The sequence below is a fragment of the Phascolarctos cinereus genome, unplaced genomic scaffold (genome assembly GCF_003287225.1).
Source record: "Phascolarctos cinereus isolate Bilbo 61053 unplaced genomic scaffold, phaCin_HiC Scaffold_5;HRSCAF=322, whole genome shotgun sequence".
NCBI classification, from domain to species: domain Eukaryota; kingdom Metazoa; phylum Chordata; class Mammalia; order Diprotodontia; family Phascolarctidae; genus Phascolarctos; species Phascolarctos cinereus.
Genome location: NW_027555958.1, coordinates 293,791,918 through 293,817,096, shown reverse-complemented (window position 1 = coordinate 293,817,096; position 25,179 = coordinate 293,791,918). Strand labels below are relative to the sequence as shown.

The following is a 25,179-nucleotide window of genomic DNA, read 5'->3' as shown; positions in this document are numbered from 1 at the left end:
ATTTGACATGCCCAAAACAGAATTTGTTCTCTTTCCTCTCAAAACTACTTCTCTTCTGAATTGCCCTATTACTATCAAGGGCACTACCATCTTTCAAGTCACATAGGTCTGCAACCTCAATGTCATGCTTTTGTTGCTGTTATTCAGTCGATTTCGTTGTGTCTGACTCTTAGTGACCCCATATGAGGTTTTTTTGGCAAAGGTACCAGAGTGGTTTGTCACTTCCTTCTCCAGTTCATTTTACAGATGAGGAAACTGGGGTAAACAGGGTTAAGTGACTTGCCCAGGGGCACACAGCTAATGTCTAAGGCCAGATTTGAACTCAAGAACATGAGTCTTCCTGACTGCAGGATTGGCACTCTATCCATTGCACCACCTAGCTACCCCAACGTCATGCTAGATCCCCTCATTCTCACTCCCTCACAGCCAATCAGCTAACAAAATCTGTCATTTCTATCGTACCTAAGTCCCCCTCTCTCCATTCTCACAAGCACCACACAAGTTCAGCCCCTCATCACCTCTTGCTTGATTACTGCAGTACCTTCCAATCAGTCTCCCTGCTTCACTTCTCTTCCCTCTCCATACTGATGTCAAAGTGATTTTTCTAAAGTGCACATCTGAGCATGTAATTGCCCTTCCCCGTCACCCCAAATCCTTTGGCTTCTTATTACTTCTAGGATCAAATACAACATCCAATTTGGCATTTAATTCTCTTTATAACCTCGTCTCTTTTAATCTTTCTAACATTAATAATAGCTAACGTTTATATGTGCCACAAGAACACATGGGAAAAGAACAATATGGGAAAAGATGCTATTATTATCCATATTTGACAGATGAGGAAACAAAGGTTTAATGACTTGTCCTGGGTCATATGGCTAGTGTCTGAGGTAGAATTTGAACCCAGGTCTTTGAATGCCGGATCCAATTCTATCTACCACACCACCTAGCTGGCTTTGATCATTATCTTTATCCCAAAAAAGTCCACCCCTCTTCCAAACTTCCCTTTTACTATGGAGGGCATCACTATATTCTAATTACCTAGGTTCCCAACCTCAATGTCATCTTCTACTTCTCACCTATCCCTCATGTCCAATCAATCAGTTGCCCCATTCTACCAACCCTACAGTCCAACCATAAGGGCCTATTTGCTGTTCTTCACACATGTTCCATCTTTCATCTCTGTGCCTTTGCACTGGCTCTTCCTCATGCCTGAAATACTCTTCCTCCTCACTTCAGCCTCTTGGAATCTCTGACTTTTTTCAAGACTCAGCTCAAGCTCCACCTTCTGCATAAGGCCTTCCCAGTCCAGTCCAGTCCTGTCCAGTCCAGTGTCATCTTCATCCCTTCCTTCTCATCCCCCAGAGGCAAGTACCTCTGTATGTATCCTGTACATACCTACATACTGCACATGTCGCCCCTATTAAAATAGGAACTCCTTGAGAGGCAGCCCTGTTTTTGCCTCCCCTCCCCCCTTCCCCCGCGTTTAGCGCTTAATAAATGCTTGGTGATTGAATGATTTATGAATGGGAGAATGGAGAACCGTGGTAGGTTAGGTTTGGAGGCTGAAATTGGTGGGGTCTGACAGGTAAGGTAGAAAGGGTAGAACAGACAGAGAAGAGTTCAAGCCCGGGGGTGGGGGTGGGGGGGGCCGAACAGAGGAATGAGGAGACTGAAAGAGTGGAAAGAGGAAGATGTGGGAATAGGGGTGCCGAGGGCTTGGGGAACTGAAGGGAGGGATCCCGGTGGGGAGGTTTTAATGGGGAGGAGGTCAGGAACGCAGGTCTAAGGGTGGAAGATCATGGAGGGGCGTGGTAGAGGCTGGAGCATAAGGTGGGGGCTTGGGCATGAGGATGGAGGGACGGGACGGGGGCTTCAGCAATTGGGGAGAAGGGCCAGCGAGGACTGGGGTCCTGGACGAAGACTTTCTCGGGTGGCGCCGGAAGCCGGTCTGAGCGTCCTCCATCCCCCGACCACAGCCCCACTCGAACCCCAGACTCACCTCAGGGGTAGATGAAGAGCACCAGAACTTGTTTCAGACTGTACCTTTCGCCTTGGACCGGAAGCTGCGGCCTCCTAAGCTGGAGAAAACAGGAACCTACTCCAGCCGCTGATGACGCCACACGTCAGCCTTGCGTGAGCCCCACCCCCTACCCCGTGCAGCCAATCCCCGGGAGCGAGGGCCCGTGGGGGCGGGGCCTGTGGCTCGGGAGGCCTCACGTGGATGTGGTGCGCTTCAGTCTGGTCTAGGGCTCTGGGGGGGTTTGGTGTTCTGGTCAGCTCCTGGGCTGGGAGACGCCAGCGGAAAGGGCTCTTCTCACCCACTGCAGACTGCTTCGGTTGGAGCGAAGAGCCTGCCTGGCCCCTTTCACCTCCCCTTCCCTTCTCAGGACCTCAGTTTCTTTCTGATGAATACCAACCTTGATTGATTAATTCTTTTTTTTTTTTTTTTGGCTAGGCAATGGGATTAAGTGACTTGCCCAGGGTCACACAGCTAGTAAGTGTCTGACACTGGATTTGAGCTCCGGTCCTCCTGACTCCAGGGCCAGTGCTCTATTCACTGCGCCACCTAGCTGCCCCGACGTAATCCTTTAGAGAAACAGCCGGATGCAGTGGATAGGAGTGCTGGCCTCAAAGCTAGGAAGACCTAGGTTCAAGTCACACCTGTGACAAACATCTCAGTATATATAATAAGGGTCAAGTCAACGAGCATTTATTAAGTGCCTGCTGTGTGCCAAGCACTGTGCTAAGGCCAAGGATACAAAGAAAGCAAAATAAAACAAAAAAACAGTCCTGCTTTCTTGCAGGTCCCAGTTGAATGGGGGAGACGGCAAACAAACTATATGCAAAGAAGATACAGACAGGACAAAGTGGAGATAATCTTATAGAGAAGGGATTTTTAAGACTTCTTAATCTTTTTTTGCAGTTTAAAAAACTGAACCCTTACTCAGCTTCCAACTGCCTGAAGCCAACTTCTTCAGTGGTTCTCAGACTGGTTTGGTCATGACATAGCATCATTCTTTGACATGAGGAATCACGGCACACTGAACTTTTAAGTTAGAAGGACTACGGATCACCAGTATAAGTTCTATGCAATTCACAGCATGCCAGTGAGAAACTCATGTCACATCCTTTGAGAACTCTGAGTCTAGCAACTGTAATTGGCAGGCATTCAGAGACACAGAGACTGTTCCTAGTGTAATAAATAAAGGAAAAAAGTGTACCTCTTTGCATTTAACAATAAAGTATTATCAGTAAAAACAACCACAAAATCCCAACCCTTGTAACAAGCATAGTCAAGTTAAATAAATGGACTCCTTTGACAGTCTGGTGAAGACTTTGGAACCCTTCTCAGAATAATGTTTTTATTTTATTTTTTCTTCAGAATAATGTTTTTAAATGCATGAAAGAAAATACACAGGTATATAGAGTCCCTTCAGGACAGGAACTTTTTAATTTGTTGCTGTTCAGTCATGTTTCAGTCATGTCCGACTCTTCGTGACCCCATTTGGGGTTTTCTTGGTAGAGATATTGGAGTGGTTTGCCGTTTCCTTCTCCAACTCATTTTACAAATGAGGAAACTGAGGCAAACAGGGTGAAGTGACTTGCCCAGGGTCACACAGCTGGTAAGTGTCTGAGGCCAGATTTGAACTCAGGAAGAAGTCTTCCTGATTCTCAACCCAGTCCTCTGTGTACTATGGCGCCCCCTAGCTGCCCTCTGAGCCTGACACCATGTACTTAATAAGCGCTTATTGGCTGACTGTTTCCTTACTTATAAAATGATCTCTAAATTCTCTTCCAGTTGTAAACCTGATGATCTTATGATCTTTCCAGCTCTGGTAGTTCTATCAATCTAATATTAGGGACATAATCTAATAATAGGGAGTAAAGGTTATCCTTTAACACCTCTATTGACCGCCTGCTCTCCATCCTACTGCCCCCCTCCATCCTCCATCTTTAAGCCTGTGCCAGCACTCCCCAGAGGTGGCTGCATTTGAGCAGATGTGGAGGCAGAGAAGGAGGGGAGACTGAAGACCTTGGGCAATAATATTGTCAACTTGACCAAACCAGCCTCTAACCTAGGGATGGCCAGACCCCAACAGAGCAGGCTAGAGACAGGAGAGTCAGGAATCAAACAGAAGTTTAATTTCAAGGTGAGGGAAGTGGCTTGCAAGCAGGGACACATGTTGCCACTGATGGGACAACCCGAAGCAGCGTGGGGAGGTTTCAATACTTATAGCAATGGCTACGCAGTGAGCTGTAATCCAGAAGCTGAGGGGTAACAGCAGCCATGAGACAAGTTTGATTCATATCAGGGCTTCATGACTGGAACATGGATACAGCAGGTGCTTGTCCAAGCTCAGAGAACACCTGGTGCTGGTCAAAGCAATACAATAATTGTATGATTTTGCCAGAGGGTGAGATCATCCAGAGGGTGAGCTCAAAGGATTGTTGTTATGCCAAGCTCAGAGCACAACTTACTTACTGGGCCTTAGCTCTGGAAAACAGGATGTCTCCTAATATCTTGACAATACATAATAATATAATATCATTCTTTTAATTAATTGTTAGCCAATCAGAGTTGATACTAGCCTGTCGGGAACACTAACTCTTCCAAGGGCATGTAAGCATCAAGAAGCCACCATAATCACTCTTTGGTTCACAAGAGATGGCCAAATGACCAATATTTTTATTAATTATCCACTAGCAATAATTAATAAAATAATTAATTACCCAGAAACTATGTCTGTTGAAGTTTTTATACATCATGCTATCTCTCTAAAGCCCAGTTTAGCTCTAATAATATTCTATGATTCTGTATTGAAAGCTAAGGAAAAAGCTAAGTTTGTGTGACTGTTGTTTACAGCTAAAATTGCACATCAAGGGAATCCAGGGGGTAGGGGTGGATACCATTTGGCTGGAAATATGGAAGCCCAATTTATTGGAAAGGGTATTAAGAGCTCAATCATTTCAAAAGCTCTGAACCTGAATGCAAGGGTTGGATAATACCCCCTCCTTTGTGTCTGTTGATAAAAATCAATCCTTTTAGTTACCCACAGAAAACCTGGGAAGGAAGTTTAACTCTTATAGAAACTTCCTCTTTTCAAGGAACTAGCTCAAAATGATAAGACTAAAAAACATCATCTATTAGTGAAATCAGCACCGACTGACCCAGTGGACATCACAGCTTTCCTCAGCCACACGTGACACTTCTAACTGAAGCTAGGAGTCTTACAAATGCTTTCAGTCAAAGGGGAGAATGGATGAGAAAATGTGGCTTATTCTGTGTGCTTTATTCCCAATACTGGAAGGAAAAAGCAAACAGAAATACAAGTCCGTATATAGCATAGTCCGTAGTGGAAAACCAGCTCATTTTTACTAACAGAAACTTCTATCAACCTTGTCTACGGTCCTTTTATTAGAGTCTCTGCAAAAGGGAAGACAGAGTTTCAGAAGAATAGTGCCTAGATTCTATTTATAAAACCCACAAATGATTGTTTTTTGGACTATAATTTCTCAAGCATCCTGGTACTAATCTGGATGGTGCTAGACCATTAATTTATCTTGAATGAAAGGGTGAAGAAAAGGTGAAGACCACTAGCAATTAACATTCCTTATCTTGACAACCGGAAGGACTAATACAGTTACTTCCATATTGTTGTTTGTCCTTCATTTTCAAAGAGTACAAATGACATCATCGGGTGATGTTTTGATTCGCTCATGAATTGGATTTAAGTGAGGCAGATTTGCAAAAATTGTCAGCCTTTCTCTTCCTAAGTCATCAAAGTCCAGTGGCAAGGCCAAAGTCAAGATGACTGGCGATGGCCTGGGATGCAGTGTATGACTTTGATGTCTTCTACGTCTGACTAAGCTCTCAGTGCTTTACAGCACCTACTTCAGCCTCCCTCCTCCATGGCCTGTTAGAACAATTTGTTCGTATCCACCTATTCTGCCTGGGAAGTCTTCACATGCTTGGTTAGACAACCCCTTAATTCATCAATGGGTCTGAGGCCTGCTGGTTACCCTCAACCTGGTTTAGCCTGTCTGCCCAGATGGTTTACTGGGGTGTGGCTGCTCAAATAGTACAGTTTCTCACAGCCACAGGTGAGAGCTGGGTGGCAGGTGGACACCAAAGGCAGAGGATCAGCCCTGAAAAAGGCTCAGCAAGCACTCACACCAGAGGTGCTAGTCCTCCTTGAACACCCCATTGGTTGTTCAGTTGTTTCTGACATTTCGTGACCCCATTTGGGGTTTTCTTGGCAGAGATACTGGAGTCATTTACCATTTCCCACTCTAGCTTATTTTACAGATGAGGAAACTGAGGCAAATGGGGTGAAGTGACTTGTCCAGGGTCACACAGCTAGTAAGTGTTTGAGGCCAAATCTGACTCCAGGCCCAGCGCTCTATCCACTACATCATCCAGCTGCCCTCCATACACTCCATACTTCCATATTAATATTATTGGGTTGTTTTTTTTTTGGCTAGGCAATGGGGTTAAGTGACTTGCCCAGGGTCACACAACTAGTAAGTGTTATATGTCTGAGGCCGGATTTGAACTCAGGTGTTCTGGACTCCAGGGCCGGTGCTCTATATTAATATTATTAAGTAGAGTGGAGGAAAAACTCTGTACTCCTGTCAGAGACAATTTATTACTACAGAAGCTTTTCTGCTTGGAGAGAGATTCAAGCAAATAGGCAGTTTCCTATTGCTAATTGGAATTCTCTCTGATCCAGAGTTAACTTTTTGTGTTTTGCTTAAAGAGAACAATAGTTTTGTCTATGTCAGCACCATGGGTGGGGGTGGGGCTGGGGAATAGCTTCAGAAACCAATCTCTAATCACTTCCCTTTCTGGCCTGGGGCGAAAAAAAGTGATACTGCTCAATTGAAGTAATCAAAAGATAGTCTCACTCTTAGTTTGGCCACCGCAAACAAAGTAACGCATTCTAACCATCTTAGTTTTAAAGCCTCAGGATCCTTCACAGAACTTGAGTCTTCTATTTTAAAAGGTTTTTCTGGGGTAACAGTGGCTAGAGTACCAGCTTGGAGTCAGGAAGACTCATCTTCCTGAGTTTAAATCTGGCCTCAGAGGCTTACTAGCTGAGTGACCCTGGGCAAGTCACCTACCTCTTTTTGCCTCCATTTCCTCATTTGTAAAATGGAGATAACAAGAACATCTACTTCCTAGGGTTGTTATGAGGATCAAATGAGATCTGTAAAGTGTTTTCCAAAAAGCACTTCTTGTTCTTCATTCATTTTCAGTCCTGTCTCACTCTTTGTGACCCCATTTGGGGTTTTCTTTATAGTGATTATATATTAAATGCTAGTCCATGTTTACTGACTAACCTCTTACCTTTCTGCTAGGTTGGTGACCAAATTATAATTAATTATATAATTACTAAGTCTATCACACTTTGTAGAGTATAGAAAGCAGGGGGAGTTTCTAAGTGCAAATGGGTATAGTATATAGTATATACTTAATGCTAGCTATTATTTTATATTTATAATGTAATTATAATTATAATTATATTATAATATTGGTATAAGACCAGCCTATCTCATCTTAAAGATGGAAACTAAGGCCCAGGGAAATAAAGCAATCAGTAGGTGCTTCTTTCTTGCCTGTAGGATTACCGTGAGGAAACCACTACATAAACATGAACCACCATTGCTTTTCCATTTTAGGCAGCTATGCATAAAAAGAAAAGATTGTCTCCAAGAACCCCATTAACTTCTGGAAAACAACTTCCCTTGCCTCAGATTGCACCCTTAAGTATCATAAATGCATGCATATGGTCACAAGGTCATCAGCTGAGGCCACAATTCAGTACCCACTATTGTGAAACTGCTCAGAGCACATTCATTCTCATTTAATCAATACTCTTTGAACACCTACTGTAGGCAGGGGCACCACTGTTTGAATTACCAAGATTAATAAGAAAAGGTCTTTTACTTCCATACTATTTTAGACTTCAGGAAGAAGGAAATGGAGACAAACACACATAGAATGACTAATGAATTCATGAGTGCAGTCCTGACACCCAAAGAGGTTTATCAACACGCTCACATCCACAGTGTGTATCCTTATGGGATCTGCTCATGATTGACACATTCAAAAGTGCCTAGTAATCTGCTTCTCTTAGATGGATTCATTTTATTTTCACTAACATCGATAAACATAAATTTCAATAAATACAGAATGGAAAAGAGGATAGTAAATGAAAGTGTGAATTGTTAGCATATGGTTTTTAAAGTGTATGCTAAATTTGACACAATATTTAACAAATCAGTCCTGCTTACATGCCTCTCCTTCTGAACTTTCACCTGCTCTATATATCTGCAAACATTTCATTGACACTCTTTTCTTTGCACAATGATCACTACTCACCAACTCTCCCCAATCTCCTCTTTCCTTCTACTCCCAATTAGAAGTCCTCCTTGGCGATAAATTGTATAGTCAAGTTAAACAACAACACATTGGTCATGTCTGAAAATATTTGTCTCATTATACATTCCTAGTCCAGCATCTCTCTGCCAAGAGATGGGAGGCAGGCTTCATCATCTCATATAGTGTAGTAATATCCTATTATATTCAAAGGCCATAATTTGTTGATCAGTACATTTGTAAAAGGCTCTTATTCCCTTTGTCTGTCTTATTTTAGAGTCCAGACAGACCTCAGTACACTAGGGTCACTCGTCACAGTTCTATAATCTTAATAGAGCTGACTTCTTGGGTTGTAATTTCATGTGTGGCTTCATTTCCCAAAATAAAACCAAGAATAGCATGCCCAAGGGTGTTGGGGAGGCAGAAGCCTATATCTCCCAGTACCCTTTTTCTGTGAGTGAATGTTCCATTGTTGATTTGTGTGCTATCAATAAATCCTATAGTTAGATTAGGAATGAGTATGGTTGTATTTCTGTTCCTTAAAATCCAGACATAAAGTCATACAAGGAAGATAAAACACACTCAGAGATAAAATAAGTCTTGCAAAACTTGGCAGTCAGTGCCATAAAAGAGATACTTACAAATTGACCTAGGAGTCAGAGTGAGGAAAGTCTTCCACCTAGGGAGATCAAGGAAGGCTTCATAGGGGAGGGAAGATGGCATTTGAGTTGGACCTTGAATCATGGGAAGGATTTTGACAGGCAGAAATGAGGAAAGGGGGCATCCTAGGCAGAAGGAAGAGAATTAGCAAAGGCACAGACGTGGAAAAGCCTAGGTCAGTTTTGGTACCTGCAACTATTTCCACTTGGGCTGGAATGTAGTGCATGTGTCAGGGTGCAGGAGGTAAAGCTGAAAAGGTAAATTATGGCCAGATTGTAGAGGACCTTAAATGTCAGGTTAAGGAGTTTGGCTTTTATTTAGTAAGTAAAGAAATATCTTAGAGACACAGCCCATACCTGAGAGTTTTCTTCCATCTGTATCAGGACTGAATCTCATCTTTGCTAAAGTGGTAGCTCACCAGTACATTGGTAGTACCAATCCCTCCCTAGCCCCATGGAGTACTCTCCCCACCATCCCCAGGTCTTCTGGTCTGGGTAAGAGTTAAAGGCTTTCTTCCCTTAATTGCGGTGAGACAATGACTAAAAGTTGACTGTGAAGGCAAAAATGACAAAAGTAGGCGTAAAGCTTAGAAACAATCACATTTTAAAAGTCATCGAGTTAGCTCCTCTCTCGATCAAACCTCTGCTTCTCAAATAGCACTTACTATGTGCCAGGCACTGACTGTGCTAAGGTCTTTATGATCATTATTTCATTTGACCCTCACAACAACTCTGCATTTTATGCATGAGGAAACTGAGGTAAACAAAGGTTAAGTGACTTTCCCAGGATCACATAGCTGGCAAATATCTGAGTCTGGATTTGAACTCAAGTCTTCCTGATTCCAAGCCTGGCACTCTGTGCACTGTGCTACCTGTACTACCAAGATCATGTCCAGCTGTGACATGACTTCCTGATGAGTGCTCATCTCTACTACCACTGAAATGGAGTCCAAAGGTCACTCCCCAAAGTTAGTTCTTGCTCCTCAGGGTAATGATGCTGGCTCTATAACCTAGTCTCTAGAATGTTTGATGTTGGGACTTTCTTCCACATTTCAAACTTATAAAGTTGGAGACTCAACTCTTTTCACACAGATGGGAAAAAGGATGAATGCAGAGGCCAAGAACTGAGGCCTGTTTCATAAGGCTGGGTGGTATCAGAGGTAAGGAGATTCCTTTGACAGCATAGTTGTCTCACCAGATGCTAAGAGTGAAGGAGTCACACCATCAGAAACAGAGCAGTTGAAAGGACTGAGGCCAGAGAAAGATGGTGGACACCAGCTAGACAATGGAAGAGCCTCCCTCCACCTTGTGGTTAGCTGAGTGGAACAGAGGTCACCCCTGTGCAGTTGAAGCGCCCTCTAGTGAGTAGGAACAAGGACTGCAGCCTTTAGGAAAACCTTGCCCATGAGCACGGACTAACCTCTGATCCATGCACTAGGTTGGTGACCAAATTATATATATTACATAACCGCCCCTTCCCAAGATGGTTAATTAATTAATTATTTGATTACTAAGCCTACTACACTTTGTAATGTGTAAAAAGCAGGGGGAGAATCCGAGTATAGATGGATATAGTTATGGTAGTGCTACCATATATATATATGTATATATACATACATACATACATATATATATACACACACACACATACATACATATATATATACACACACACACACACATATATATATATATATATATATATATATATATATATATATATATATATATATATATGTCACATAGATCTCTCCCATTTTATCATCTCCCATTTTTCACCCAGCCCATGAAAAATCTCTTGTCATAGCTTATTTGGAACTATCAAGGAACCAGGGGTACTTTCTATCAAAAAGTAAAGTGGTATGTGAATATATCCAACAGGGAATTCTACTGAAGAACGCATTCCCTTAAAGATAGTTTGAATGAAAGGTTTGTCTATCTCTGACACGTAGTGACCTTCGCTTGAACCTCGCCACCAGAATTCCCTTATATGCGACAATCAAGTGCTAAATCATTGAATGCCACTTGTGCAAGACCCAGCTGATGATCTGGTTTCTAAACAACTCAATTTCATATAAAAATATTGCTCTAGGGGCTGGGGGCTGGGGGGTGAGGTGAGGTAGGGTCAGGATGGCATAGTGACAGCAGTTTTACCATAGATCCTTCAGATCCTCCCCAACAATGGCCTATAAAGTGCACCAGACATCAGAAAGCCAAGAAAAAGTGTTGCTCTGAAGCCACTCCTACCCCATCCCATTGCAGAGGTGGGAGATGTACACAAGTGTTGTACATTGCATGTATTTTCAGATTTTTTCCAATATATTGATCAGGTATGTTAATTTTCCCCTCTTTTTTTGTCTAAAAAATACTATTTGTTATATGGGATGTTCTCTGGGGTTGGAAGAACTGGAAGAGGGGCACTGGGACAAACTATGGAGATACAAAAACAAAACGCATCAATAAACACTTTTTTTTTTTAAGTATTGTTCTGGCTTAGCTCAGTCAGGCTTTTATACGGATCAAACCAATGTTTCTCATGCAGCTGGCTCATTCTGCCCTGGTGTTATCAGGGCCTTCTACTGCTTTAATAACATTATTTTTGTTATTACCATACCAGGTTCCAAGATGGGACAGTTGCATAAGACTGTCCTCATTGGTGGAGAGAATGATTAGTCAACATTGTGAGCCTCTGTGAAGAGTATAGTTAGCAACAGCTTAGGTGTAGAGAGATCCTTTTGCTTCAGAATTCTAGCTTCAAGAGAAGACATACACAGTTCTAGGCTTTCCTTAAGGATAGGCCCCTGGAGAGAGAAAAGGATTAGAGAAGAAGCTGATATGGAGAGGAGACAATATCTTGAGCATGTCCGTGATTTCTCCATCTTGCCACACTAGAGATGTCAGAGAATTCCTCCTTAGATGAAATCAGGGACTCTCTTTTGGGTGAGTTAAGATTTCTCATCCCCAGTAGGAGAACTTATTTAATTCATGTTGACTGGTATATTTTAATCTACATAACTTCTCTGATTTCCATTTACTATCAGTTTGGATAGAAGGGTTTATTTGCTATTCAATATTTGTAATGATCTTTGTATAAATAGCATTTGGTAGGGAGTCAAGTCTGCAGATATAGCTTGGGATACTTCTTTCCCATTAAGACATTGTGACCAGAAAAAAATCGTTTGAACCTAAAAATCATTTCCCTTAGACTAGCAATATTTGTTGTTGCTGTTGTTGTTGTTTTTGTTGTTGTTGGGGTGGCAGTGAGACATAATTCTAGCCCAGGATCACCTCTCTGAGGAGAGCAGAATGGGCCAGGCTCAGGACCCTAAACTTCTATTCCTTTCTAGGCAAGAAACAAAATAAAGGGGAAGCTAGGTGGCGAAGTGGAGAGAGCACCAGCCCTGGAGTCAGGAGGACCTGAATTCAAATCTGGCCTCAGACTCATGATACTCACTAGCTGTGTGACCCTGGGCAAGTCACTTAACCCCGATTGCCTCACACATAAAAACAAACAAACAAAAAAGGAAGTAAAATAAACATTAGAGAGAAGGAAAAATTTGAAGGCTATCCCTGTAAGCGGCATTAAGGCAAACCTATGTGAACACAGGCAAGGAAGAATCTATGCTACACTATGGCTCTCATTTCTATGGTGTTCCTCATGATTCTGCATTTAGCTCTCCCATGGTTTATAGTGAGATTGAAAAAAGAGTCTTGACAGCTGCCTGAGGGGCCTGTACATAGTCTAGTTGTTAGGGGAAACAAGCTATACCTATAAATACCCAAATTAATAAAAGGTAGCTTGTGTTTACTCCCCCTAGCCACATGGCATAGTTCTTCGGTATGGTCTGGTGTCAGGTACTGCCCCTTTCATATGCAGATTGAAAGGGCTAAAAAAGGAACATTTGTGGAAAGAACACTGATAAAGACCATTCAAGAAGAAATAATGCCTCTTAGATAAATTGTTGAGGAGGGACATAGATTGTTCTGAGAAGCTGAAAGAGAATCCACCCTCAGATAAATATACTGAAGAGATGCTGTTTGGAGGCAGAGCACTGAGAGAGGTCAAGATAGCTACTGTGTACTGTGTGGTACATCTTATTGCTTACATATTACTTATTTCAGAGTTTTGAAGGTTATAATTGAGAAGGTACAAATAAAACAACAGTTTGGGGACCATGGAAAGATTACATAAGGACTGGTAAGGATATACCTAACAGAAAACGGAATCTTTTCAGTTTCATGACATGTTAGACATATTTGAGGCATTAAAGGATAGGGGAAGAGTAAGAGATGACCAGATGAAGAGAAAAGCAGAAGAGGAAGCTAAGTTCAAGTAGATTTAGGGAAAGAAGGCATAAGAGGCAATAAGGGCTGCTTACTGAAAAAAGAAAAGAGTGGCTGATAGGAACTAATCAAAGTTAAGAGGCAGGATCTGCAGCTCTTATTCTGGGAATCACACTATTTGAAGAGCTGATTAGGAGAAGGCTACATGGCTCTAATGCTATCTACAGATTGAGAAGGAAACCCTTCTCAGAGCCTCTGAGCTTATCTGAAGAGTTTGGCAGTACTCCAAATTAAGAGAATTGCTTATCATTGAAAGGGAATAAAACTTCAGCACCCTGCCAACGGTAGCTGTGTGGTAAGAGAGTTTGCCAATGCTTTAGTGTCCTACGAGTAACAGAGAAATGGCTTTGCCTCATAGAAGGGGAGCAGAGTGAGAAGTGGTTTTGTCCATCTGAGGTTAAGTAGTACAGCCTCTTCTCTATACAGACCTAAGAAAACAAGGCAAGCTGTCCAGAATTGGGAATTACCTTTGGCATATGGGTTTTCTTACTTCTGTACCTCCCGGTTAGGCTTCTTCTATTTGTGTCCACTCTCCTTTATAGATGCTGTAGGCAGTGGTGGGAGACTGTGACCCAAGATTATGCATGGACTATTATATTTTGACTGTCGCTAATCTTTTCTGTTGAACAACTGTTGTGATTACTCTTTCTCTTGCTTTATCATTTAGCAAATGTTTTATGTTTAAGAGTCAACAGTGTCAGGGTAGCTGTGTGTAAATAGGAAACATGCTGTTGGGGGTTACAGAGGTATAGTGATAGGGTTAGGCCTGTGTCCTCACCATACAGGGTTATCCCATGGTCCCTGAGAATTTAGTAGTAACCAAGTGGCCATGGCTGCCGCCTCCCCCCGGAAAAAACTTTTTGACCTGCCAGCATGAAGGCAGGTGAAGGTGAGTGAGCCAGACTCTAAGAGGACAAAAAGGAGATATAGGCGCTATGACAGACTACACTAACTTCACCAGTTGCCCGATGCCGTGCTTAGGCTACTCTATGGGGGCTGGTGCAGTTATGAGGAGTTTGGCAGTGCTCTGGCTTAAGGGAAGTGCTTATCACTGAGAGAACATACAACTTTTTCAGTACTCTGCTAAGGGTGACTGTATGATAAAGCCTCTCTCTGCTTTGATGGCCCTAAGGGAATAGAGAAAAGAATTTGCCCAGCAGGAGAGTTGTAAGGATCAGATGTGGAGCAGATAGAGAAGCAGTTTTACCCAGCAGTGGACAGGTGGTACAAATTGTTCTGTAAGGACACCCAGGATATCAAGGCCTGATGACCAGGGTTGTAAGTTGCCCTAAGCACATGAGTTTCCCTACTTATGTTCCTCACCACTAGATTTCTTTAAGTATGCCCATTTCCCGCCATGGATACTGAATATGGGTGAGAGAGTGATCCAGTTTTATGGACTGTTATTTCTGCTCTTTTTATTGAGGAAATGTTACCTTATCTTGTATGACTTGGATGATTATATTTGTTTTGCTTTCTATTGAGTATATGTTATGATTATTCTTGCTTTTAAGACTGATCATTTAATAAAATTTCCATGTTTGAGTCAATGGTGTCATGACTGGTTTTGTATAAATGGGAAGCATGCTCCTGGGGGCTCAGAAGCTACATTGGTGAATAATGAAGTAGATTGCTGCTTCTGCCCCCAACGTGTGCGCATGCGCGCACACACACACACACACACACACACACACACACACACACACACACGGTTATCACTAAGACTCTAAGAGAACGCTTGAGTAGCATCCATGTGGTTGGGGCCATAACTGGCCCCACAATCTTGGAAAATCCTCTAGGCTATTATGTGAAGGCAGATTGGGGTGAATGAATCAGCTCAGAGAGAAAGAAGTATGCGTGCATTGGTGGGGAGGGGGGAACGTCCTGCATTGGACATCATGCATAGGCTACATTGGGATCTCATTCTCAGAACTGGGCCAAGGTATTTGTATACCATAGACAAACTTCCTCCTGTCCCCTACCCCAACTCCATAACAGTAAAAACATAAATTTATCACTTAAAAGAGTAGTTAATTTCATTTTACAGGTCTGGCAGTGACAGTAGCAGCAAAAACAAAGAAACAAACATCATAGTTATGGATCCCTATGAGTACAATTGTAGATTTAAGAATGATGGCAACACAGCTCCTTTCTTTAGGAGTTGATTACATCATCAAAATTAAGGTGTTTTGCAGCCTCACAGCCTCACATGGCCAGCACTCCCTTTACTTTGCTAAATGGACAATGAAATTTTACTGTCTTTAGTACCTTGTATTCACTATATATACTTTAAATAACTATGTTTTTTCCCCTTTTTTTTTAAAAAAAAAGCAAACCCATTGCTAGCTCTTCACTGCCTCTAAATTAGAAAAATAAAAGGGACTAAAAAAAAGTAAAATAAAACCCTTGCAACGAATGTGCATGGTTGAGCAAAACATTTCTACATTGGCCATGTCTGAAAATGTATATCTCATTCTGCACCTTGATTCCATCCCCTCTCTTTCAGGTGGAATGCTTCATCAATGGTCTTTTGGAATCATGGTTAATCATTGCATTGAACAGAGTTCTTAAGTCTTTCAAAGTTTTCTTTGTTGTTATTGTCTAATGGGGGATGGGAGAGGTTCTTAACCTGGGAACGTGAATTTTTTAAAAATATTCTGATAATTACCTCAATATAATTGGTTTTATTTGTAATCCTTGTGTTTTATTCTATGCATTTAAAAACATTATTCTGAGAAAGGGTCCATAGGCATCATCAGACTGCCAAAGGGGATTCATGACACAAAAAAGTAGAAGTAGAAGTAAAAAGTAGAACCCCTGGTCTAAGCCTAATTTCTGCTTTCCAATTTTCTCAGCAATATTTATTGAATATTGAGTCCTTACCTCAGTAGTTGGATTCTGCAGGTTTATTAAGCAATATGCTACTATGTTCATAAGCTTGTACATAGTATATGTGGATTGACTTTTCTGCTTTTTAGCTAGTACCAAATAGTTTCTGATGATTTCTGCTTTGTAGTATCATTTGAAATCTGCTATTGCCAATCTTCTTTCATTTTTCCTTTAAGATTTGTAAATTTTTTTGTTCCTTCAGATGGATTTTAAAAAAATTATTGTTTCTGTGTCTTGGTAGGTAGATCCCCAAATATTTTTTATACATTTTGTAGTTATTTTGAATTGAATGTCTCCATTTCTTCCTGGTGGGTATTGTTAATAATATAGTTAGAGTATGTTTTAGGTATTCATATATATATATATATATATATATATATATATAATATTGATTTGCTGTTACTTTTTTGCTGTGCTTTTAAAATTCATTTTTAAATAATTTTTTATTGTTTTCTGTTTTTTACATCATCATAGTTATCCCAAACATCCCTCCTTCTCCCCTTCCCAGAAAGTCATCTTTTATAAAACTATTTTTTAGAAAGAAAAAATCAGCACAACTGATCAATACATGAAAAAGTTCAAAAACATGTGCAAAACATTACATAATCTATGGGCCCTCCTACTTCCACAAGGGGATGGGTTGGGGAATGTCTTCTCATATGTCTTCATTTGAGTCTTGCTTGATCTTTATTACTTTGTTACATTCACTTTTGTTTTTTCAGCATTTAGTTTTTCTTCCTATTTATGTTGTTATAATTATTATGTATATTGTTTCTCTTACTTCAAGTATCTGCCTTGTGGGCTCTAGGTTTCACTAGATTGCCCCTGGTCTATATGTTGGAAGTCTTCCACGTGCCAAACTTGTGCACCAGGCTTCTCTGATCAGATGCTTGATACAATCACATCTACCATTCTGTGCCAACCCTCCCTCACTTCACTTCTCCCTGTGCTCCAAAACCTCAACCTTGCCCCCCTTTCTGAACTAGGCATCAATTCTTTAGGATAATTATAGCCCAACCACTAGCTGGGCTCCATATTGATTCAAATTTATAAGAATAAGAACTCTCCCCAATTGATAAATGGTCAAAGCTATCAACAGTCATATGAAAAAATGCCTCAAAATCACTAATAGAGAAATGCAAATTAAAGCAACCTTGAGGTTTCACATTACACTCATCAGACTGGCAAAACTGACCAAAAAAAAAGGTGTTGGATGGACTTCTGGAAAACCAGTACATTGTTCTACTGGTGGGGACCTGGAGACAAGAAGACCCAAGTTCCAATCTGGTCTTAGACACTGTCTCAGTGACCCTAGGCAAACTTAACCTCTGTTTACTTGTTTCTTCAACTATAAAATGTAAATAATAATAGTACCCAACTTTCAGTGTTGTGGGATCAAATGAAATATTTGTAAAGCTCTTAGCACATAGTGGGAATTTAATAAATCCTTCCTTCCTTCTGCCATACTGGCATACTTGCTTCTTCTCACATATGATGCCTCATCTCTCATCTTTGTGCCTTTGTGCTAGATGATTCCAAAGCGGCAGTTCTTTCTCTTTTCACCTTTCCCTTTCAGAATTCATGGCATCCTTCAAGTCTCATCTCAAATCCCACCTTCTTCAGATCTTTCACAGTCCTTGCAAGAGCTAGTGGCTTTCATTCTAAGGTTACCTTCCATATGTTCTGTCCCTTGTACCTATTTATATACACAGACTGTGTCTCCATTAGAATGCAAACTCCTTGAGTTCAGTTGCTTTTTCTTTGCATTCCTCAGCACTTAGCTCAGTGTCTGGCACACAGTCAGTACTTAATATAATACTTCATGAAATAAGGTGATAGTACCTGTGTACTCTGCCTCCATCAGATCACATTTGTAATATTGTGTTCAGTTCTGGCCATCACAGTTTAACAACTTTTATATGGATGGAGATCATTCAAAGGATAGCAACCAGGTTGGTGAAGAACCTTGAGTTCATGCCATGTGGGGACTCATTAAAGGACAGTTAGCCTGGGGAAGACTCAGAGTGGACAGGATAACTATTTTCAAGGGCTGTCATTACAATTTGATCTGTTTGGTCCTGAAGGGCAAAATCAGGAGCAATCAACAGAAGTTGCAAAAAAAGGCAATGTAGGCTTGATAGAAAAAAAGCTTCCTTATAGAGAACTAAGTCAAATTTATAAGACTACATGTCATTCCCCAATTGATAAATGGTCAACGGATATGAACAGGCAGTTTTCAGATGAAGAAATTAAAGTTATCTATAGTCATATAAAAATGCTCTAAATCACTATTGATTAGAGAAAAGCAAATCAAAACAACACTGAGGTACCATATCACACCTATCAGATTGGCCAACATGACAAAACAGAAAAATGATAAATATTGGAGAAGATGTGGGAAAATTGGAACACTAATGCATTGTTGGTGGAGTTGTGAAATGATCCAACCATTTTGGAGAGCAATTTGGGCCTATACCCAAAGGGCTATAAAAATGTGCATAGCCTTTGACCCATCAATACCATTTCTAGGGTTGTATGCCAAAGAGATCATACAAATGGGAAAAGGACTCACATGTACAAAAATATTTATAGCAGCTCTTTCTGCGGTGGCAAAGAATTGGAAATTGAGGGGATGCCCATCATCCCCATCTGCTTTTTTTTTCTTCTGTTGTGTTTTGTTTCCTCTTTCTGGTGGTTCCTCCTATTGGTTCTAATTCTTCCTTACAACATCACTAATGTAAAAATATGTTTAATAGGAATGTACATGCACAGCCTATATCAGATTGCATGATGTCTTGGGGAAGGAGGGGGAGAGAAATTTAAAACTCAAAACCATATGGAAGTGATTGTTGTTGAAAACTAAAAATAATTAATAAAAGAAAAAAGAAAAGAATTTCCAAAAAGAGTTTGGAAATGGAATGATTTCCCCCTAATTGGAGGTCTTCAAGCAAAGACTCTAAGAGTTATATCATACTCGTAGGTTTCTTATAGTGGGGATTCCTTTTGAGTATGGGTAGGATTGGAAAGCTACTGAAGTCCTTACTGACTTTAAAATTCTATGTTTCTACCCTTTGAGCCAGCAATACCACTACTAGGTCTGTGTCCCAAAGAGATCAAAGAAAAAGAAAAAGGACCTATATGTACAAAAATATTTATAGCAGCTCTTTTTGTGGTGGCAAAGAATTGGAAACTGAGGGGATGCCAATGGCTGAACAAGTTATGGTATATGATTGTGATGGAATACTATCGTGCTATAAGATAATGAGCAAGATGCTTTCAGAAAAACCTGGAAAACTTACATGAACTGATACAAAGCGAAAATAGCAGAATCATGAGAACATTGTGTATAGTAACAGCAATGTTTTACGACCATCAACTGTGAATGACTTAGCTATTCTCAGCAATACAATGATCCAAAACAATTCCAAAGGATTTATGATAAAAAAATTTTATCCATCTCCAAAGAAAGAACTGATGGCATGTGAATACAGATTGAGGGATACTTTTGAAATTTTGTGGGGTTTTTGTCTGTTATTTTCTTTTGCAACATGGCTGATATGGGAATGTTTTGCATGACTACATATATATATATATATAATCTATATCAAATTGCTTGGAGGGGTGAGGAGGGAGGAAGAGAATTTGGAACTCAAAATTCTAAAAAAAAAAGAATGTTAAACACTTTCTTTACATGAAATTGAGAAAAACTGAAAAAAATTATATGCTTCTATGACAGAATCTGCTCTCAAACTGTTTGTCTCCTTTGTGGGATCATCAGCCAAATACTGCTACCTATTTGGAGATGTATCCCAGGGCTGCCTCGAACCCTCTTCTTTCCTTCCCTCTACTCTGTGATCTCATCAGTTCCCATGGATTCAACTATTATTTCTATGAAAATAACTTCCAAATCTCCACAGCCAACTCTCATTTCTCTCCTGAGCTCTAGGCACTTATTACCTGTTGCCCACAACCAGATTGTACACCGAACGGAGAGGCGTGAAATAACTTATGACATGGGCCAGGAGGAGTAGAATTACTGACTCAGTTTATTCATCTGAGGGCACAGAATATATAGGGAAAATCTAGCCTAACTTCAAAGAGTCCTCCCCGTGAGATACTCCCCTGAACATCTGCTGAGGATGTAACAATCATGAATTTCCTCCTTATCAGGGTTCCTAGATTGGGCTGTAGACTCCAAGGTTTTCCCAGGCACCTAGGCGCCACCTGCATTGAGGAGTAAATACGTAAATCTAAGGTTCAAAGAGAGAGAAGGGATATCTCAGAGACCTCTTTATCAGGAAGGAATTTGGGGAGCTGTACCACTTAATCCTTTGAGCCATTTGGGGTGAAAGCCTGAGCAGAGGTCAAACTCTGCCTTGGATCTTAAACCCTTATCAGACTCTTAAGATCGGCCCTCAACAATTACCAACTGCCCACTCAACATCTCTGCTTGGCTGTCCCATAGGCTTACAAAACTCAATGTGGTCCAGACCAAAATTAGCTTTCCTTCAAAGTCTCCCTCCTGTTTCCCTCTTTCTACTGATAGCGCCACCATCCTTCCAGTCACCCAGGTCACATATCCAGAGCCACCCTCACTTCCACTGTCTCCCTCATCCACTACATCCAATCACTCATCAAATCTCATTGATTCTACTCCCACAACATCGCTAGCATCTCCCCTCTCCATTTACATATCCACTACTCTAATTAAGACCTCCATCACCTCTTGCTTGGACTATTACAATTGCCTCCTAATTGTTCTCCTGGCTGTCCTTCCCCTTTCCAATCCATCTTCCATACTGCTGCCAAAGTGATATTCCTAAAATACAGGGCATGTCACTGCCCTGCCCAAACAGCTGTAGTGACTCCCTCTTGCCTCCATAATAAATCAATGCATTATGCATCTATGATCATATATTTAAAGCTAGATTTAACTCTTCTGTTTGGCATTTAGAACCTTTTACAATCTGACTTCAGCCTCCCTTCCATATATATTCTTCCCCTTCATGTACTAAACTGATCTACTCGCTGTTTCTCACCTAGGCCACTTCATCTGCTATCCCTGTATCCTCACACAGGTCTACAACAACTTCAACTCTTACAATCTCTAGCTTTCTTCAAGGCTTAGACTCAGCACACCTTATGTACAAGGTCCTTCCCGATCTTTCCAGCTGTTTACCTGATCTTTGTTTTTACTTATGCAGCCACCATTCCAGGGGACCAATCCATGAGCCTCCTGATGGGCAGCCAAGCTAAGAGAGCTAATGAAGATGGATGCCATCCCTGGTAGAAGAGGTAGTGGCTTTCCCCTGGGGTTCCTTTCTTGGCTATAGTCTTGCACATGACAGAATGAGAGAGGTGATGGTGGCAGTGGCTGATGCTCTGTGTGGAATGGGGACTCAACTAGCTGGACTCATAATGGGGTCTTTGCTGCCTTTGTCTTTTCTGTGTGTTTCCCTCCTTTAACATCAACCATGTGATTACTGAAAAGCTTGAAGAGATTGTAGCAATAGCAGCTGTTTCCCTGGCACCTGAGCAGCAGTGGAGAGAGTACCTAATTAGTTGCCAGAGTGGGCTAGTGCCAAGGCAATAGTCAGAATTAGACAGAGACCTTTGAAAGCCTCAAGTAAGGCTGAAATGTAAAATGTGGCTAATTAGCAGTTTTGCAAAACTGTTTCATATCCCAAAGCTTGAATATTAGCTTCTCAATTGATGATGCCAGTAGTAAAAAAAAAAAAAGTTAAGCTACTGAATTTTGTTGTAATCATTCTATAGTGTACGCTACGATCCTTTTATGCTTAAGCATTACCTTTTCAGCATATGAACAAATGACTTGTTTCATATATGATTCATGTTTGTACCCTGGTTGTCTTTTTTTGTTTCTCCTTTTTTTTGGGGAAAACCTAGAGCCAAAATCAGTAACTTTTCCTGAAGTAGCCAGAATAGGGATAAAAGCCAATGGATGTGAGATTAGGGAGCTTACTTCCCCTGTTGAAGTCATGATTGCCCTAGCAATAAATTCAGTATACAACCCTTTGGCTGGTTACATATCAGGGAATGGTGCAGGTGGCCAGCCTGGTGACCTGAAGCTGACTGATTGCATCTATATATTTTTTTTTTCCTGAATAAACTTGCAGTTCCTTGAGGGCAAGGATCCTTTCACTTTTGTCTTTTTAAACCTATTTCCCGGCACAGTGCCTAGCCGTAGGCCCTTGAATAAATGAAAGTGATTGAATCATCCTTTTCAGGAATGGTAGAATTGATTCGATTACTATTTCCCAGAGTTAGAAAGGTAGAAACTGGGAGTGGTGGGGTAAATGAGGGGGAAGGTAGAGTACAGGATCAGCTTAATAAATACTTATTGATTGAAACTGATAAACTAAATTCCTTCTTACATCGGAACCAAAGTTAGCACTGACCTCAGGAAACACTGTAGATTTCACTAAGATTAAGAACAGGCCATGAACAACTCTGGAGGTAGTCTTTGTAATGTTTTTCTTACTGATTCAACTGTCATGTCTCATTTACTGTTAACCCAATGTTAGCGTATTATTTATTTTTTGTCACTATTCAATTGTTATGTCTCATTTACTGCTAAACCAATGTTAGCGTACTATTCATTTTTTGTCACTGATTGGATAAAACCATATTGAAGTGTTGCTTTTTCACTGTTTATTTTCAAAACTGAAATGCCTCTCTCAGTGATGTGAATATTATGGTTTGGTGTTTTTGTTTTGTTTTGTTTTGTTTTTAGCTCAGGTTCTATTAGGTGTTTAAAGAGGTGACCACTTTCTTCTTTCTTATAATAAGAGATAGCTATTCCATGCTATAATCCCTCCCTTCCCTTTGGAGGGAACCAAAGGATTCCTTCCACTTTCCTTTTTACTTAACTCTACTTGATGTGAGGAATGGAAATTGAAAAGGATTGTTATTAATAGATGAGGGTAGAACTAGCATCAAGCCAGAAAAACCCAGGTAAAATGAAAGGCATGTGGAACTTGGACCAACTTATTTTTAAAACCTCTAAACATGTGACATCCAGGCAAAATCTTGGGTTAATCCAGCTCCTCTACACGTTCTTTTTAACTCAATCCCCCTTTCTCATTTTGTGCTTCCCATAGGTTGGGATACTGAATCCAAGATGGGATGTGTGGGAAGCAGATGATAGCACCTTATACATAGGCATTTCAAGGGTCCCTGCCTTTTCTTACCTTGATCCAAAAAACCTCTGACAGATAAAAACAATCCCTTCTTTTTACTGAAAAGAAACAGATGCGATTGTTTCATTTTGTTTCCTGATCACATGACTGGAAGTGGGTGTGGATTGTATGCATTTAATATGATACAAAATAGAATTTTACAAATAGTGTTGAGAAACCAATATTCACAAAATAATGTTGATGAATCTCTGTCTGAGGCTTTAATCTTCATTTTTTTCCTTTCTCTTCTTTTTTTCCTATTATTTCATTCCTAGGACCAAAAAAAGATTTTTAAAAACACACTATTTCTTTTGGTCTCTAAGGGAATATTGCCTCTCCCTTTTCTGGTTATGTCACGTATGTGGAAACTCACTGAATGTACCCATTATTAAGAATTTACCTTCCCTCTTTGTTGAAAATTTCATCCTCATCAGAGGAGTCCTGGTCACGTAGCTTTTGAGCCATGTTCTTTTTTCGTGTGGCATCTAGTGGCTGATACATATCCCTAAGCCAGAGAGGTTTTCTTTTTCTGTAAAAATTCCCATCCTAGAAGATACAACAGAATTCATTTTGTATAGGGTTTTCCTTGCTGGTGGCCCTTGCTAGGTCAATAAATACTCGTTTACCTCTTTATGACTTTTTCCGGAGGATTTCTTGTGCAAAGATGTTATAAAATTCCTTGAAAAAGCACAAAATGGTTAGCTAGTCATATAATCTTTTAGTAATTCAGTTTTGCAACTTATTGATCAAAGGGGTGCTGAAGTTTCACTACCTACAAGATAACATCGTCCACTTGACAGCAGGATCATGAAAACAAGTGCAATGCAAGGAGGTGGCCTGGAGCATCGGTCACTTGCTTTTTGGTCTGGGACCTCCTGATTGTTCCCAAGGTAGCCCTTAGATGGTCCCTTTTTCAGACTGGGCTTAACCTAGGCCAAGTTGGATCTCCCACAGATATTGTAGAACAGTTCTTGTTAAACAAAATATACAAACACGCTCAGATCTCCCCTACGTTAAACAAAATCCTATCCAAATTGCATCTTTAGTGCTCCCGCCAACTTTCTGGGGTGGGAAGCAGAATGCCATTTACTTAGCTACTTTTATCAGTTCACAATCAAGCAGATGCTGAGATCCAGTGAGCAACAATTTCCATGATAATGTTTGGCATTAACAAAGGGAACCAGAAAGAGCACCCATGGTGGAGTCCCCTCATCTGGGTTCTTATTTCAGCTCTGCTACTAATTAGCTGCTTAACTTGGGGGGAGTTACTTAACCCTTTCTGTAGCTCAGTTTCTTCATCTGTGAAACGAAGGGGTCAAACTAGATGATCTTTTCAAGCTCCAACGTTCTATAATTCTAACCAAGTCTTGGGAATGAAAGAGCAGGGAATTAAAGCTGAAGGATGAGATTGGCTTACCTTTTATTAGGTTGAACCTAGGCCAGGAAGGCTCCTCTCTCATCTTTGGCCTGGTTGGCTTTTGTTGGAACAGCCTCAGCTTATGGCTCTATTCGATGTACTTCCCCCCACTCCCCTCTTTAAGGCCCAAATTCTATCCCCTTCAGACACACTGAAGTCCAGGTCTCTGTAAGGGTGTGGCTGGGGTGGGGGTTGGGGGTGTGTGTGGAGGTGTGATTTTTTTTTTAAAGCACTGAGGGAGGGTAGATTCTTTAATGATAATAAGACTGATTTAAAATTAACTCAGTT

General features: G+C 40.8%; 2 protein-coding genes across 4 annotated transcripts in view; both read right to left on the bottom strand.

Moving 5' to 3' along the window:
* PLEKHM1 (pleckstrin homology and RUN domain containing M1) overlaps positions 1–2,098 on the bottom strand; it is a 42,206-nt gene extending 40,108 nt beyond the window's left edge. For 2 of the 3 annotated variants that reach the window (XM_020997446.2, XM_078155951.1), the window contains exon 1: positions 2,003–2,098. The gene's annotated coding sequence lies outside the window, so the exon portion shown is untranslated. The remainder of the gene's footprint in view (positions 1–2,002) is intronic. The other variant, XM_020997448.2, reaches the window with a different exon arrangement.
* A 21,417-nt stretch (positions 2,099–23,515) lies between these two features.
* LOC110215873 (leucine-rich repeat-containing protein 37A-like) overlaps positions 23,516–25,179 on the bottom strand; it is a 68,403-nt gene continuing 66,739 nt past the window's right edge. The window contains 3 exon segments of the mRNA XM_020997705.2: positions 23,516–23,745; positions 23,875–24,020; positions 24,101–24,152. Coding sequence (XP_020853364.2) covers positions 23,703–23,745; positions 23,875–24,020; positions 24,101–24,152 — 241 coding nt within the window. The 3' untranslated portion in view covers positions 23,516–23,702.